Source organism: Anopheles moucheti, chromosome 3 (assembly GCF_943734755.1).
Source record: "Anopheles moucheti chromosome 3, idAnoMoucSN_F20_07, whole genome shotgun sequence".
Classification (NCBI taxonomy): domain Eukaryota; kingdom Metazoa; phylum Arthropoda; class Insecta; order Diptera; family Culicidae; genus Anopheles; species Anopheles moucheti.
Genome location: NC_069141.1, coordinates 86443309 through 86460554, shown reverse-complemented (window position 1 = coordinate 86460554; position 17246 = coordinate 86443309). Strand labels below are relative to the sequence as shown.

General features: G+C 43.7%; 1 protein-coding gene across 1 annotated transcript in view; it reads right to left on the bottom strand.

The window, feature by feature from the left end:
• Window positions 1–4765: 4765 nt before the first annotated feature.
• Window positions 4766–17246, bottom strand: part of LOC128304656 (titin-like) — a 53295-nt gene continuing 40814 nt past the window's right edge. Inside the window, exon 6 of the mRNA XM_053041866.1 lies at window positions 4766–5157. Coding sequence (XP_052897826.1) covers window positions 4766–5157 — 392 coding nt within the window. The remainder of the gene's footprint in view (window positions 5158–17246) is intronic.

Sequence of the window (17246 nt, the reverse complement as noted above, 5' to 3'; positions counted from 1 at the left end):
CCGTTTGTGTGTGTGTGTGTGTGTGTGTGTGTTTGGTTTGTTTTGTTTTGTAGTTTTCTATTTTGGTAGTTTAAAATTATTTTTCTGCTTCGTTCTTCCTTTTTTAACATGCTTTAGATTTAGATTTTTCTTCATTTTGTCGCTTTAGTTTAACTCTATCGCGTGCGTGTTTTTTTGTTTGTTGTTTTCAAGTTTGCATTACTATTATTATTGTACTAGTGCCGCCGGCTCGGCAGTGCCGCGGCTATCCGGCACTCGTTAATCAGCCGGCTGGCTACTAGCAAACGATTCATTACTCCGGTTGTTGCACAATTAAAACTAACGACCAACACTTGCCGAGCGAAATTCCCATTCGCACGGCTGTATCACGCTTTTCAGTCAGGTTTTTTTTCATGTTGGGTTTTTTGTGTTTGTTTTTTTGTTGTTTTGTTTCTCTAGCTGCCGGACTTTTATGGTGTGGCACCATTTCATTTCACCACCCCGTGCAGTCACACACACACACGCTTGGATAGTTTAGTGTTATTATATTCTCCGTTTTGTTGCCAGAAAGAAATCCTGCTGTTAGGGTTTGATAAAAACAAACCCCATACAAGCTACTGCTATCATGTGTTGTTTCTTTGTTTGTGAGTTTTTCTTTTTCTGTGTTTTTTTCTCTTTTTTTTGGGGGGCATCTTTCGATCGCTGTGAAAATGGACGTTCCGCTTTTTGGGGGTGGCTTGGTAAAACACTTGAACCAAAACAACGTACACTGGTGTCCTTCATCTGCTTGGTTGTGGAGGTTCCACATTGGGTCGTTCGAGCTTTTTTCAGCTCCAACTTTGCTGGAGCCGGCGACCGACAAAATCAAGAACCATACCATACACGTTGATCTGTTTGTCTATCACATACCGGAAACAAACATTTGGCCACACAAAATGGTTTCAATTTTGCATTCCACTGCAGGAGCTGATGACCGGGGCTTTGGGAAAAGGTGACCATGAAAACCATCGTATCATCGGGTGCAGCTGATTGTTGTTGATTGAAATAGTTTCGTTCCATTTTCCCTGCACTTCTGCACCGACGCTTCGAGCTGTGCTTGTTGAGTGCGGCCGAGGTGCATGCCGAAGTGAATGGGAAAGTTTTCCCATTGTCACCCGGTTGAGGCGGATGCGGAGTTTGCTGTACTATCCGGCAGTCTGCACCTGTTCTAAGGTGCGGTTGTGCTTTGCATCGTTACACAAACTATTTTCCGAATGCCAAAAGAAAATAGAATTGTCATTCGATTTGTTTCACTAGCTTGGCATCATCGGGGTTTTGGAATCGTGCAAACCACACGACGTGAGTAAGTCCTGTTGTTTTACACTTTGCAGCTAAATTTATCATCCTTCTTCGGGGAAATTGCCTTGGCCCGTTGTGAGGTTCGTGCGCTTACAGCACACTGGCGCACAGCATCCACCGTATCGCAACCGATGGCACATAGGATAACAACAGAAATGAAAAATAAATGCCGAATCGATCACTGGGAATAGATATTCGATCCGGTCGGGTGGAAAATGTTTCGTACGATGGTACAGAATGTAATTCTTCTGCTTCGGCGTGCAACATAGCCATGTGAGGAAACACACTACTCTAGTCATATTTCCTTACAGCCGTTCCACGTCCGTGATCAATGTTCAATCTTGCGGATATCTATCGAGGGAAATGTATGGAATTTTTGTCGAGCTTTTCGTACGATACGTACGACGATGAGGGTGTTTTTTTCCCCAGCTAATCGAACACACAGCAATGTTTTGAATGAAGAGTTGTTCGAGGGAAATATTGCACTCCTCATGTGGAAGATTACCAAATGCGAAGAGAAATGAGAAATTTTCCATATTGTGCATGTAAATAGTTTCTTCTAAAGCGTGAAGAAGTTGAAAGCGATTATACACAACATGTATGATAATAAATCAAAAGCTATGCATCATGATTATAGCCGACCAGAATTTGTTGAAATTCTACTCTATTTTCATGTTAAATAACTAAATGACTCTAGAGAATTAATGGACAACATTTAGGTTTAAGTAATTTGCGTGCGTTAGGCATTCGACGATGTCGTTATGCCTACAGTGTAATGCGCATGGTATAAATCAGGGCGTTTTGACAGAAGGAACAATCCGCCTGAATGTAGGCAATAAGCACAAGAATCTCTCGTATTTTAGTAACAATTTGAAAAAAAAATCAAATATCTCACTAACAATCCCTTAATGTGGATTTAAACAAGGATTCGCAGAATTAAATGCCAATTCGTCTAACATGATTGCCGCTCGGCGAACAACTACTGTTTAATGTGAGTATAAAAAAAGTCTCATTTCATGTTTATAATCCGCCTAGCTAAATGCCATAAGGTCAACCGAACGCATCAGCATGACATCAGCACTGTTCCCAGTACTGAGCAGGATTAGAAAGTTTTCTCGCAACTGCAACTGCAAACGCTATGAAACGCTATTTGCATTATCCAGGTGGTGGGTGTACGTTGCAAAAGATAAAGTGCTCCAATATGGCTCGCAATTTGAGTCCACCGAACCGTAACTGCTGATCCCGATGGCTGACGCTGCGGTGGCTTTCGATTGCAACTTCATCCATGTGCCGTTCACCCACCCGAAACCTCTCTGCCGCCCTTTTGGTTCGAGATAAAATAACTATAATTTGCATTTTTAATCGTTTATGCAAATACCATCAATGATGCAGCGGTACCGCAGCACAACCAATGCACACTGGTTGGGCATTATAAGAAATTGGCATTGCTGGAGGCGGCTGGAAACTATGAAGTACCATGCAATCGTACTCGATACCGCGCTGAAGTGTGGAGTGGAAATGGAAACTTTTCCACCGGGCACTTCATCCATTCGCGAAACTCCCTTTCAATGGAACAGATAAATGTATTTTATTCATGATTAGTTGCGAACGCCCTGCCGTGCAGCGTTTGGCTCATTATTTCTACTGGCGAAAAGGGGAAGCGCGGTGGCACGATCCACCGAACGCTGCACGATTTATCGTCTATCGTTCAGCGATCCAGGCTAACGCTACTAATCCTTGGGAAATCTTTCCGCGAAGTAAAAGTGAGGTGAAACTGGAAGTTTCCTGAGTGCGCTAAACTTTTATATTGCTTTCCTAGGCGAAGGGAAGCTTTTTCGATTCCATTTTAATCATAGTTTGATTACAGTGCTTCTTACAGCATTATGCCATGTTTGTAAGTTCGGTTTGAAAACATCATCCTTCTTAAGGTATAAAAATACCCATCATGAAGAATAAGTTTCAAATAATAATAAAATTTTAGAAAACTCAAAGTAAAAAATGAAGGAAGTTGAAGAACATGTGTGCAATTTGATGCACAAATCAACTTTTACATCAAATAGATAAATTAATAAAACCTCTTCGCAAACGCCTTACTCATATGACACACCCTGTGCATGCATTATCAACTGCAACAAATCCAGGAAAAGAAATCTTTCGTACCGTTTCGTGTACTCTTGCTTCCGATAATGATACCATTACAGTCTTTGCTCCTTGAGCCTTTCTCGTGACCGGGTAGCAGCAAACATCGAGCGCATCGAACAAAACGCAAATCCACAAGTTTTCCTGCAGGAAAAAGTTGTACTCTCGATCGGTTTAACTAACCTCCGCCGCATTGCAAAAGGGAGACGGATTACAGCAGTACTGGGTTTGTATGCGGTAAGCCGAACGAAATGTAAAACGGAATCTTTTCCATCTGTCCGAAACGAAGAACCAAATAAAAAACAGAAACCACCCTCGTTCGGGACGATCGGGAGGATTTACTTTGCCCAGACAACGTCGAATTGAACGTATTCCGTTTGTTTAATCAATATTTCATCGTAAATACTTTTATCCGCTTGCCATTGCGGTGCGGGTGAACGACGGTGATGATGATGATGATGAAGTTTTACGTCTCTCTAGAAACTGCCCTGCGAAAGAATCCCACCTTGGGCGTGAGAGCTTTTGACTTTGGCTCCAAGCAAGGGGAATGGTTTTGGTTCGAAGCAAATTTACTCAGCTAGGAAAATTTGTAGCCAAAGTTCGACAACTATTGCGGATAGATTAGGGCGAAACAATCTCATCGCAGTGATTGATTCGGGCGGAATGTGGCAGGAATGTGTGTGTTTGTCTTACAAATGGATCGATTTGAAATGATTGATTTTATGAAGCAATCAATCGCCCAGCGGTTTGGTAGAAATCGGTTCGAAAGTTTAGTGCATGCTAACCACACGCTGGTTAGGAGAGCAGGGCGCACCCGTTGCAATTAAAACGCTGCGTACATGCAGTGGCCTACATGAGCCACCACAAAAGATGTCTCCGTTTGGGTAGATCAACTGCACAACGGCAGATAACAATTTAAGCTCACCTGCAACTGCAACATGGTTACCATTGGATGATGTTAGGAGCACCGGTAGTACGGTTTTCGTACGTGTCTTATTTGCCTTGCAAACATGCCATCCAAACGCATTGACCCTTTCACAGCATCTCTCTCTCTCTCTCTCTTCTCTTCCTGGCACACCAACACCCAGCCATCGCTTGTGCCGTCTAGTCCAACTGTTGTACTTTCTGTTGTTGCAGCTCGGCCAAACAAACCGAAACCGCACCGAATCCCTTAATTGCCCGTAAAGATTAACCCTAAACATTTTAATGCTAGAAAACCTGTACAAAATATTTATACGTATGTCAGCTCGGCGCTTCAGGGCCAACCTTTCCTTCGTGCTACCCGTACGAAGTACTCGGTAGGGACCGTTTAAACTACATCGAACAGTTTAATACTTTTGCTGAAGATCGTCTTAACGGAGTGTAGCAGAACGGTTAGTATACAGTGCAGTACAGTGCGGCCGGAACGCCTGGCGACGTGGTAAGGCTCGTGCCGTCGTTTGTGTCCCATCGGTCGGGATGGCATCGGGATGGTGGGGCCAGCCGCCCTCCCAAACGATGCCGACCAGCATGTCAGCAGCGTGATGAGACTGATCGTGGCAGGAAGCAAACTGACCAGCGTCGGACAGCACAGCGTGCTGCCTTCTGCCGGCCGTAACCAACCGCACCGATATGCGGTGGTCAGGGACAGTGCCGCACTGGCACCGGACGTTGCCGTCGGGTTCTCGTTTGGATTGCGATGCATTGCGGCTGGCTTTTCACCTGCAAAACATAAACGGAGAGAAAGAAAACCGATTAGCAAATAAAAACAAAACATCTCCGGGTAAAAACTCGTCCCGTCGGGTGCAACAATGCAGATGGATTAGGGAGAAGTAGTAGTAGTAGTGGTAGTAGTAGTAATGGTAGTAGTGGCAACGCGGTCCCTTGAAATAGTTTGTCTCGTGCTACAAGGACAAATAAAATGAAATACACAGAACCATCCCTGACGTTTGATGGAGCGTGCTCAACTCGGACACAAAGTCAAACGAAATGGCTGCCCTTCACGAGCAGCACTCTTGTGGTGATGATGACGAGTTTTGGAGAAATTGTTAAAAAATTTGACAATATAGTTAACCGTAGCCAGACAGTGACAGACAGACGGCCATTTCCGGTGTGATTTATTGTCATGGAAATGGCGTTCATTTGCTGCACGCTGGAGGAACGCAACGGTACGATTGAAACCACTTGGTTGATGAAAACCGCAAACTGCAGTAAAATAAGAGCGAAACAACAATCTTTCGACGTTTGAGTGTGTTTTTCAAAAGGTTTTCCGCGTTGAGCTGAAAACGACGTCGGGTATGGGGTTTATTTCGTTTCGTTTCATTTAAGTATATTGAATGTTCCATTTCAACTGGCCCGGTGCATCAAGCGCATGTCAAGCATTCCAATCAAGTGATGACAGTCGGTTGCAGTGAACCTCAATAGAACGGCTGATTGGCATCTGGTCGTCAATAGATTCGTTACTTTAAAGAGTAATATTTTCGTATGACAATGTTGCTACATATCAATGATTGCAGTAATAGGGGGTTTTATGAATCTTTGGGAACTATTTACCCATGAACATTTATCGGAGATAGTTCTTCATTAAAGGAAAGCATTTGGTGAAAAATAAGGTCTTCTAACGAGTCTGTAGCAAGAAAACTGGAATTTCCAAGAGCTACTTAGATCCATGCCATTGGAGAGACAATCCTTAATGAGCTTGTCATGTTCGGAATAGAGATTCGAGTACGACAAAGCTTACAGTTTGTCCAAAACTTGACCATTCAACATTAATTAGAAAAAATTGAATCAACGTTAATAAAAATAGATTATAACATTATAAATATGGCCTATAAGATGAGCGCTACTTATTCTTGCTTTTTACACACGTGGCCACACTTTTTACACACGTGGCCACACACAGATACTTGTAATTGTCAAGATAATACGGTTATGGAAGTAATGTGTAGCACAAACGATTTGTCACGTCAGCAATAGAATAGCCGTGCGGACATGTCTTCCAGCATGGACCTTTACTGGACAAGTTCAACAAACCGTGAACCCTTTTCCATCATCCATCATCGCAAAAGCCAACCGATAGGTTAGCCTGCACCGTTCCAAGCATTCTGTTCACCTGTCAATAACAACGGATCGCAAAATATTGGATAGATGTGGAAAAGTTGCAAACGTTCATCAATTTTAAATCAACGCGCTCTAGTTATTGCCGCGCTTGTGCCAGTTGCCGAAAAAAGTGTTTGCTAAACAAAAGACGGTACAAACCAGCACACGAGCGCACCACGGCGTGTCCACTGGTCAAAGGGCGTGAAAATGTATCCGACTGCTAAACGACTTTGATGAAGATTGATTTCATTGCTTTTGTTTAGCTTTCTTTTGGTTTTGTTCGATGTTTGCGCCTTGGCCGATGCTGATACGCACCACAAGAAGGCGCTACAGCCTTCTTGACCGGACCGTGTACACCTTTTTGTTCCACTCGTTCCACCCCAAAAGCCAAGTCAATCGTGTGTAAAGATATGATTCAAACAATCAACGCTTACCAACCTCCCCCGAGACGGATAAAGTGTCAAAGGTGCCACGGGGGGGGAAAAGGCCGGTGCCACGAAAATTGATTGAATTTTAAGGTGTAAGTTCCCCGAAGGTGCGTGTAGTAAACATGTCAGCGCCCGGTGCCACGCATAAAGGTGACAAACTTTTTCGACTTGTTTTGCCAGGGTGAGTCACGTGTGCTAAAGGTGTGGTCTTGCCAGACATCAACACCCCGGCACAGGGTCGGGTGTACGTAAGCGATGTTTATTGGAAGCACACAGAAAGCTGAAAGTGGTGCAAGAAATATTCTTCCTTGGAGAGTTTGATTTTCCACTTTTGGGTTGGAATTTTTCGCACACGTTGGTTTGAAAGTTCCTATCAAAGGTAAGCCGACGAAATAAAAACCGCTTTGATGCGGGTATTGCGGAACGAACACACGCAGCATGAGCACAACTTGACCAGAATAATAAGGGCAAAATGGGAATACGCAAGCCAGGTACTGTAGCCAACCCGACGGGCATTGCTAGTTGAAAGCAAGGGTACAACAATTTGCATAAAAAGCTAAACTTCGCCTTATAGGTAGGGGGTAGTTTGAGGATGTTTAAACCTTTCACTTTAACACGTTTACAATGATGGGGCCTACGGAGAGATGCAGCGAGCAGAAGAAGAACTTTCGCGACCCTAAAGATGGTTATGGTTATATTTTCTTCACGGTAAAACCGAGCAGAAGCAAATGGAAAAGTTGAACTTTTCGACGCATGTAAGCGATAGAAAATAGAAGAAAATAAAACACAAAGAAATAGAAGAAAGAGTGAAAGTGTATCAGTAAAAGTGAAGAAGAGTAATGACATTGATGAATAGAAGTGAATAAGGTACATTAACAGTTGAATTCATGGTAACAGAACCTCCGAAAAAATAATGAGACCACATCAGAGTTGAAAATTGTAAAACGAATTGCATAACCCGGGAGGCTTGTATCAATTAGCCTAAAAGTATGCAATTTGCCAATTTTGCTCTACATGAATTTATAGTTCAAGTGATAAGTTGCCAGTCATTTCCAGATTCTTTTCAAGCTGAGTTTGACTATGTGAAGGTAGATTTGAAGTCATTCCATTTTTCCAACCAGATTGAATAGTTTGTATTCAGTTTTAGACACTATCTAAAATGTGAGGTATATTAGAAATCTACTCTTTCACATTCCAGTTCAACAGGAAAAGAATCCATAAATGATTCCAAAACGCTGTGAATTAATATTCAAAACGCATTCCTTTCATCTGGAGTATTCTGGCAAAACCGTCCTCGGAATGATGCTGGCAGCTAAATACGTAATGTGTTGTAAACTCATTTTTTTACCAGTAACAGTGTTTCTACAATGTTTTCAACAAAAACCGTCCCCTCGGTGGAGAAAAAAAGACCACTCACATGATCAATTTTCAGTCTGCCTCTAGCCTCCGTTGCGAAAGGACGTATTTCGTTTGGAAGCGTGCCTGCGGATTCTGCATTTGGCAGGCAGTGGTCAGTGTCCTGAAGTACGATTGCGTACTTATCGTGCTTTCCGTTGTGGCTGTAGCGTGCTAATCGGTGTCCCCGTTTGTCTCCGATATTCGTTCGGTAGACGTGTGTGTTGTGAGTGTAGCGATCGAATTGCGATAAGCGTGCTCAGCGTAGCAACGCTTTCGCAACGATCAACGTTTGTTATCTGTGTAGTGCGTGTGTGCATTCGTCGATCGTGCGTAAATATCAAACCGGTATTTATAATCCTTCTGCCCTCTCTGATCCGTTGTCTCGGACTCTACCATGGGGGTAGAGGAGGAGCTTTCCGATTCGGACAGGGATATGGAACAGTGCGCCAAAAGGAAGCCGGGACGCCCGAGGTCCGGCCAAGCTTCCAAAAAGGTGGCATCGGACAATAGACCGTCTGCATCGGGAGCCGTGCAAAGTGGTGTGAGTGGGCCGAGTGACAACGGCCTACACCGAGCACGCGCTTACCCACCATCATGGCAGGGTTTGCCGGTTGTTTATTTTATGCCGCGCGTAAAACAGCTCGATGTGCGCTCAATAGCCGCATCGCTGTTTAAGAAGTACCAGGGAGTAACCGATGTTTTTCGGCTGCGCCCTAACAAGATTAAGGTCACCGCAAAAGACCGGGCACAAGCCAACGTCATTGCGGCGGACCCAGAGTATACGGAGCACTACCGGGTTTACATCCCCGGTAGTCTGGTAGAGGTTACCGGCGTAATCGAAGATTTTGATTACCCGGAGGAAGATCTGGTGAAGTTTGGACAAGGGACATTTGCTGCCCCCGATACGCCCAAAGTGAAAATTCTTGAGGCAAAAAAGCTCTATAGAGCTGCCAATGATGAGAAAAATGTAAAAACTTTTGTCCCGACTTCCTCTATTCGGGTTACGTTTGAGGGAACGGTACTTCCGCAGGCAATCATCCTTGAAGGCCTCCGGATACCCATCGACCGGCCATACATACCGAAGGTGGCCACTTGTTCGAAGTGCAACCGCATTGGTCACACGGAACCATATTGCACACGTAAAACGTGCTGTGGAAAATGTAGAGGGACACATGCTACCGAGGATTGCAAAGCTTTGACCCATAAATGCTCGCATTGTCGGGACGAATGGCATGAGGTAGTTTCGTGCCCCGTGTATCGGAAGATACAAAAAGAGCAGACTAAAACAATAGCCGAGCGGGCACGCGGCTCTTATAGTGATGCTCTTAAAAACGCCAATAACCCTTTTGCCGTGCTGACCAATGTAGATGTAACTAACGCATCTAGTCCGGTTGCACCGAGTCAAGGTACGGTCATGGGATCGAATAAAGGACCGAGAATATTGTACAAAAAGGTACAAAAAAAGGTCCTTAAAAAAATGAAGAAACCCTTGGCACCACAGCGTCACGTGACCAGTAAACTTTCTAACCCCTCCCCCGTGAATCCAACACGGAACGCTGATCCTTCTTTTCCTGATCCATTACTTCCTAGGAAACAGCCCAAGAAAAAGCGATCTCCTCGGACTAAGGTTCCTGAAGAGAACTTGGCTTTCTCTAAGGAGCCTAAAAGCTTCCCGAGGATACCTACCCCATCCTTAACCGAGATCCTCCAGTCCCTCCTCATGACCCTAAACCTCCCGCAACCATTGCAACTGATCGCTACTTGGGCCCTTCCTTACCTGAAGGGGATGATCAAACAGTGGCTGGCACAATGGCCGTGCCTAAGTATGATGGTCCGCCTGGACGACTAGTCTTCCAATGGCTACCATCATACAATGGAACTGCAGAAGTCTGTTGGGAAAAATAGATTCTTTTAAAGCACTGGTAGGCGAACACAATTGCGATGTGTTCGCACTCTGTGAAACTTGGCTATCGGAAGACATAAATCTAACCTTCCCGGGGTATAACATAATCCGTGAAGACCGAATCTCCAGGGGTGGGGGGGTACTGATCGGTATAGGAAAGAGTCACAGCTTTTCCAGAATACCAACCCCAAACCAACTATGTATTGAAACTGTCGCAATAAAGGCAAAACTTGGGGGTCTTCACGTGACAATTGCATCTGTTTATATCCCCCCGATAGCCAATAATGAAAAAGACAAAATTGAAAAGTTCAAAAAGGATCTTGGAAATTTAGCAACGGACTTGCCTGGACCGCTTTTGATCCTGGGAGATTTTAACTCCCATGGAATCGAATGGGGGAGCGATAAGGATGATATCCGCGCTCCCATCATTCGTGAGTTTTGCGACAGGTTTGCGTTTTCTATCCTGAACTCAGGAGAGGCAACTAGGATGCCGACGCCGAAAAGTAGAGCAAGTGCACTGGATCTGTCTCTATGTCCTTTAGCTATGGCCCTGGATTTTAGTTGGAAGGTCATCCAGGACCCTATCGGAAGTGATCACTTACCGATAGAAATTTCCTATGTCAAGGGATGTCCAGTTAATGCAAATCCCGTCAAATGTGACTTGACGAGGAACATTGACTGGACAAGATACGGTGAATTAGTAGCCGCTTCGCTTTCTCTTGTAGGAGAAAATTTGCTCCCTGTAAAGGAGTATGAAAACCTTGTTTTAATAATAAACAAGTGCGCCCTTGAAGCTCAAACAAGGGGCACCCACCAAGCAAGGAAATTCAAAAGACCTCCCACTCCTTGGTGGGACAAGGACTGCCAAGCGGCTTTTAACAAGAAGCGGAAGGCATTTAAAGCCTTCAGAGACACAGGTTCCAGGTCATTATATGACAAATATAAAGGACTGGAGAGATTGTGCAAAAACCTCCTGAAGGCGAAGAAAAAGGGTTATTGGCGCCAATACGTCAATAATCTTGATCCTTCCACTTCTCTAAATTCGCTTTGGAAAATGGCTAGAAGGATGCGAAACAGCAACAACACCAACGAGAACGAATGTTTTTCTGGCGAATGGCTTAACGAGTTTGCTCACAAGTTTTGCCCCGATTTCGTTCCAGCGCAAAACTTCTTCCAAGATGCGCCTGGTAGTGATCCAATGTTGGACTCACCATTCACCATGATGGAGCTATCTCTGGCTCTTCTTTCATGCAAAAATTCGACCCCAGGTCTGGACCAGGTTAGTAGCAAACTACTTCAAAACCTACCAGACGTGGGCAAGAAACGACTGTTGAGAATCTTCAACAATATGTTGGAACTCAACATCGTCCCGCAGGAATGGAGAGAAGTGAAAGTTGTCACTATTTTGAAGCCTGGCAAACCGCCATCAAGACACGACTCATATCGTCCGATATCTTTGTTGTCGTGTCTGAGGAAACTCCTAGAAAGAATGATTCTTTTCCGATTAGAAGAATGGTTGGAATCCCACAACCTTCTTTCAAATACCCAGTTTGGTTTCCGTAAAGCTAAGGGTACTAATGACTGTTTAGCGCTTCTGGTAACAGAAATTGAACTTGCTCGTGCTCGCAAGCAAAACATGGGGTCTATTTTTCTAGATATACAGGGGGCGTTTGATTCAGTTTCTCCGCACAAACTGAGCCAAAAACTGCAAACTGCCGGGCTGGGACCAAAATTGAATAATTTCCTATTCAATCTTTTGTCGGAAAAAGCTATGAATTTTAACAATGGTCACGTTCAATTAAAACGAACCAGCTACCACGGACTGGCACAAGGGTCCTGTCTGAGCCCCCTGCTATATAATTTTTATGTGAGTGAAATAGATTCTTGTCTAGCACCCAACTGCAGTATTAGACAATTGGCAGACGACGGCGTCATTTCAGTCGCTAGCAGGGACGCCGTCGAAATACAACAGGCTTTACAAACCACTCTGGACAATCTTGCCGAGTGGTCCGATAACCTTGGTATCAAGTTTTCTACAACGAAAACTGAAATGGTAGTCTTTTCTCCTTTTAGCGACACCGAAAAAAATAGGGAGAAAAGACTATATGAACCAAACATTGATGTCTTTTTATACGGGGAAAAGATATCAATCACCGACAATTTTCGATACCTTGGTGTTTGGTTCAACTCCAGGCTCAACTGGAGCGTGCACATCACCCAGCTGATAAAAAAATGCTCGAAAAGAATCAACTTTCTAAGGACAGTCACAGGATTTTGGTGGGGCGCACACCCATCAGATGTCCTGCGACTGTATAAGACTACGGTACTCTCCGTATTGGAATATGGTTGCATATGCTTCCATTGGGCATCCAATACGCAGTTTCTTAAATTGGAGAGATTACAGTATCGTAGTCTTAGACTCGCACTAGGGAGCATGAAATCTACGCACAACATGTCCCTAGAAGTGATGACCGGAGTGATGCCGCTGAGATTACGTTTTGAAATGCTGTCGCTTCGCCTTCTAGTTCGTTCTTCAGTATCAAATCCCTTGATCATAGAAAATTTTAAAGCGCTTATAGAGACAGGTTCTAAGAGCAAAATTATTAATATCTATAATGATTTTGTTACTCTACAAGTCAATCCTAGCGCCCCACAAGCAGTAAACCGTGCTGCCCTTCCTGAGTGCTACAGTTCCATTGTTAGTACGGACTCCTCGTTGCGTGAGGAGATCAAGATCATTCCTCATGATCTTCGCCCGAGGGTTGTGCCGGGCATTTTTGTGAACAAGTACGGCCATATTGACAAAATGAACCAGTATTACACTGATGGGTCATCCTCTGAGGAGGGCACTGGCTTCGGCGTTTTTAGCGAGACCACCGAAGCATTCTTCAAATTGAGGCAGCCATGTTCCGTGTTCACGGCTGAGCTTGCCGCAATTTTTTACGCACTATTGTTAATAGCAGCGAGTCCCCCGAATCAGTACTTCATATTTACAGATAGCCTTAGTGCTATTGAAGCACTGAAAACTCCGAGGGCTGTTAAGAGCCAAGTCCATCTTGTAGCTAAAATTGTTGAGTTGCTCGGCTCAATGTTTAACAAGGCGTTTAGAATATCGCTAATTTGGGTCCCTTCTCATTCGGGAATACCTGGTAACGAGAAAGCTGACTCACTGGCCAAAACAGGCGCCACAGAAGGCGTTTTTTACGACAGGCCTATCTCAACCCAAGAATTCCTCCGTTCGCCACAGCAACTTTTCCTGTCAAGATGGCAGAGCATGTGGGAAGCGGACGAATTAGGGCGTTTCCTTTTCTCGATCTCTCCGCAAGTGTCCCTGCGGCCTTGGTTTGGTGGGCTCCCTGTAGATCGTGCTTTCATTCGAATGATGTCCCGACTCATGTCGAATCATTTCGCTTTGGATGGACATCTACAGCGTATTAATCTGGCAACGTCAAAGGTATGTGGCTGCGGTGTAGGATTTCACGATGTGGACCACCTTCTGTGGTCCTGCGTGGAGTTTGAAACCGCCAGACCTTCCTTGTTGGATGCGGCCGGGATAATCGGAAGGCTCCCGGGTACTCCAATACGCGACATTTTGGGGTGTAGGGACCTCAAGTTTATGAGGCTCATTTACTGCTTTGCGCGAGATAACGGACTTATCCTTTGATTCCTGTCCTTAATTTCCATTGTTCCCATATCCCTTCGTAGTACATCTTTTGTTCTTTGTTGTCTTTGTGGATAATTGTTTTATGTAGTGCCACTTTAAGCCGATGAGGAAACAGTCACCTCCAAGGACAACGCCAAAACCACTGAAAGGGAGGCAGACTTATTGGTGTATACTTGTAGTCCGTCTCTAACCCATCTGCTGTCTTGTTTTGTTCTAGTTCCGTTAAGGGTCGGCCAAAGTCGAACAGTGCCAAGTTGTTCCAGTGAAGAGTGGCGCAATCGCCTATCAGCCACACCACGTACAATAGATGCAACACATAAACCACTATGCATCACAACAACTAAAACAATAGCCCCGGATCAATACCATCACACAAAACAATAGGACAACAGACGTATCACATACAACAACGACAGACAAACAACATCGAAATACACCAACTACCATCACAACCGAGCATGCCCGGGATAAGGTAAATCGCAAGGAGGAAATGCCTTGTGACAAAAATTTGTTATTTTCATTCAACACAAGCGGTGTTGAAAATACGGCATTGCCGTCATAATGAAATTTAAATAAATAAAAAAATGATCAATTTCCACATCAAGTGGAACATAAATTAATGCTTAACAAGCGAACGAAGAAAAAAGGTTATTTTTACAGTGTTCTGTAACGTTGCAGATAAAAAAAAAACATGAAAACTTTCAGAAGAAAAAAGAATGCTTATTTTGTGGTCCCCCCAAATACCAAACCATGGTAGAGGAGAAACTTTGCTAGCAGATAAAATTTACAGTTCACGAGCACTTTTTACCGAACAGAAAGAAAACATAATCGTGAAGCGAAAGTTTTTTCTTTCGCCCCCAAAAACCGATCCCAATTCTTTTGCGTTTGTTTCCATCCATCAACATGTGGCGATACATGTGGGATGGGCAATTTTGCTAACATTTTATTTTCGCTTTACGACCCATGTGCGGTGAAATCCTGGAAAGTTCTCCATGAAGTGTAAATGTGTGAAAACTATGCGTGCTGGTGAAGCGCACGGAATGTCCTGCAGGCTGCATTGGATTTTTATCAAACTCCATGTTGCAACTTTCGACGCAACGCGCCAAACAAAGGTGAAATAGTATGATGACATACAACTAAAAAAAAGTGAAAGTTCCGTTCCGAAAAAAACACACACTGGTAGTTTGTTTTGTATGTTTTTTTTTCGCTGCCTTCTATCGCACTTTACCGTATTCCATTGCTACGTAAGTGCCTTCTATCGGTGGGTGGATATGGTTTTAAAAGTAATTAAATAAACTTTTTCCAGCATCGGAATCCTCCGGAAGGGAAAGTAAATCAATTATACCAAACTATGCGCATACATCCAGAGTCATGTTTGTTCATATATGCTCACAGACACACATCCGTTTAGGAACAAACACACACACACACACACAGTAGCATCCGTAGAATGAACTGGGTAATCTACTTTACAAACGGATCGTACACGAAAGTAACACGGCAAACTGAACTAGCGTCAGCACAAATTAAATCGTAAAAGCGGAAACTTTTTCTCTCATTCCCTCTGTCTCTGTTTGACAAAAAAAGAAGAACCCAAAGACGTTAAACTTTTGGTAAATTATGAGATCCCGTGCTTTCTACTTCGCCCAAAGTACCGGAAACACCCACATCCTTTTCCCCGCCTGATGCTTCACCTACTCAAGCACCCGGCAGAGGCTGGCGGGATTGTTACACAATAGTTTCCCGGAGCACGTTCGCCAAAATTTTGGTACTGTCAAGACAGTATGAGAGATAATTCCACACCGTAGGTGTATGTGAGTCGTTACCATCTCTTCCGCGGCTGAAAGACGTGCACGTGGTTACATTCATTGCAACACCAAGCCGGTCAACCAACGTACGTACGGGCAACGTACCAGTGTCCCCATGGGGTCCATACAGTGACCGCTCGATTCGTTCACGTTTCATCGACGTGACTTTTTACTTGCCGTTACCGAAACGGGTTACACCATTACATGGCCAAAAGGTTAGCAATCGTATCAACCTAACGGGGCCGTTTACAAGGTAGAAAGCACCGAGCTGGACGCGATTTTCCTCACGAGCGCACAATTTATGACTCCCAGCGTTATGATGTTTTGTTTCCGTCGATAAAACTTCTGGCCGGGAGTTGCATAAATGCGGGGTGCCATTCAAAGTTATTACTAATTGGTATTGTGATTATAATTAAATATGTTTCATGAAACATGTGTAGGGTTGATGTTTTAGTCAATGTGTTTTGCACGTCAATCAGAGGACCAAGGATCTAGCTTAAAACTGGTCCGTAATTCTAATCGGTTTGCTGGAAAAATTATATTTTTCAAACATAAAGCGCTGTTTTCTTTAAAAGTAGACAGACGAATAATTTATAATAAGTTACGCACGACAGTCACTTTGACGGAAACAATACGCGTTTAGTAATTCACCAATGATGGTTTGAGTTCAGTATACGCCTGAAGGTATGCATTTATGCTATTTTTTTCTCCAATTATACTTTGGGCAAAATTTACCAATTGCATACTTTTAGGCGGTTAACAAAATTTGTACGATAATTACATTGAAATAACCCACCCTAACCCGTATCATACTTAATGATGTGTTTTTATTGGAAATTTTTAATTATAACAGTCACCAAGATTTAAAAAAAACCTAAAATCCCGCCTTGCAAAGAAACAATAACATATGGTAGTCGTCATAAATATTTTTATACGACTTTATACAGCAACAACCATCACACCAAACAAAGACGTGTTAAATGGTAAGCAACGTTCCTCCGTATCGTAAACACGTTTTATATGCCGTTTTGTGGAATAGCAGTAAAAAGTCAACCCAGCATGGTTTATTCTCTACAAGGAAAAAGTAGGGAACAGAATTTTAAACTGTCAAACGCTGCATCGTAGTACAGCGCGACGGTTTGTAAGCAGTGAAGCAAAAACAAAACCCAACGCCAAAGAAAACTATCCTCTGTCAATGGGCCGAGTGGTGGAATGAAAGCTTCTTCCATTCGTTCCAGCGCGGTAAGAGCCATTCCAGCATTGGAAAAATGCTTTAGCTTAACTGTAATATCATAAACATCAAATGAAAATGGAGTAGGAACGACACGCCCCTATCCTGCTGCCGACCATCATGGCACCAAACCAGCACTGGTGGTATATATCGGTACGGTCTTAATTTTACATAATTCAACAAATGAAAATTTATTACACACGCTCCTACATTTTCCTACCAGGCCAGGACCTCAGCTGAGGTTGCCTTCGGTTACCGTGTTTGTGCGCCTTTAGGACGA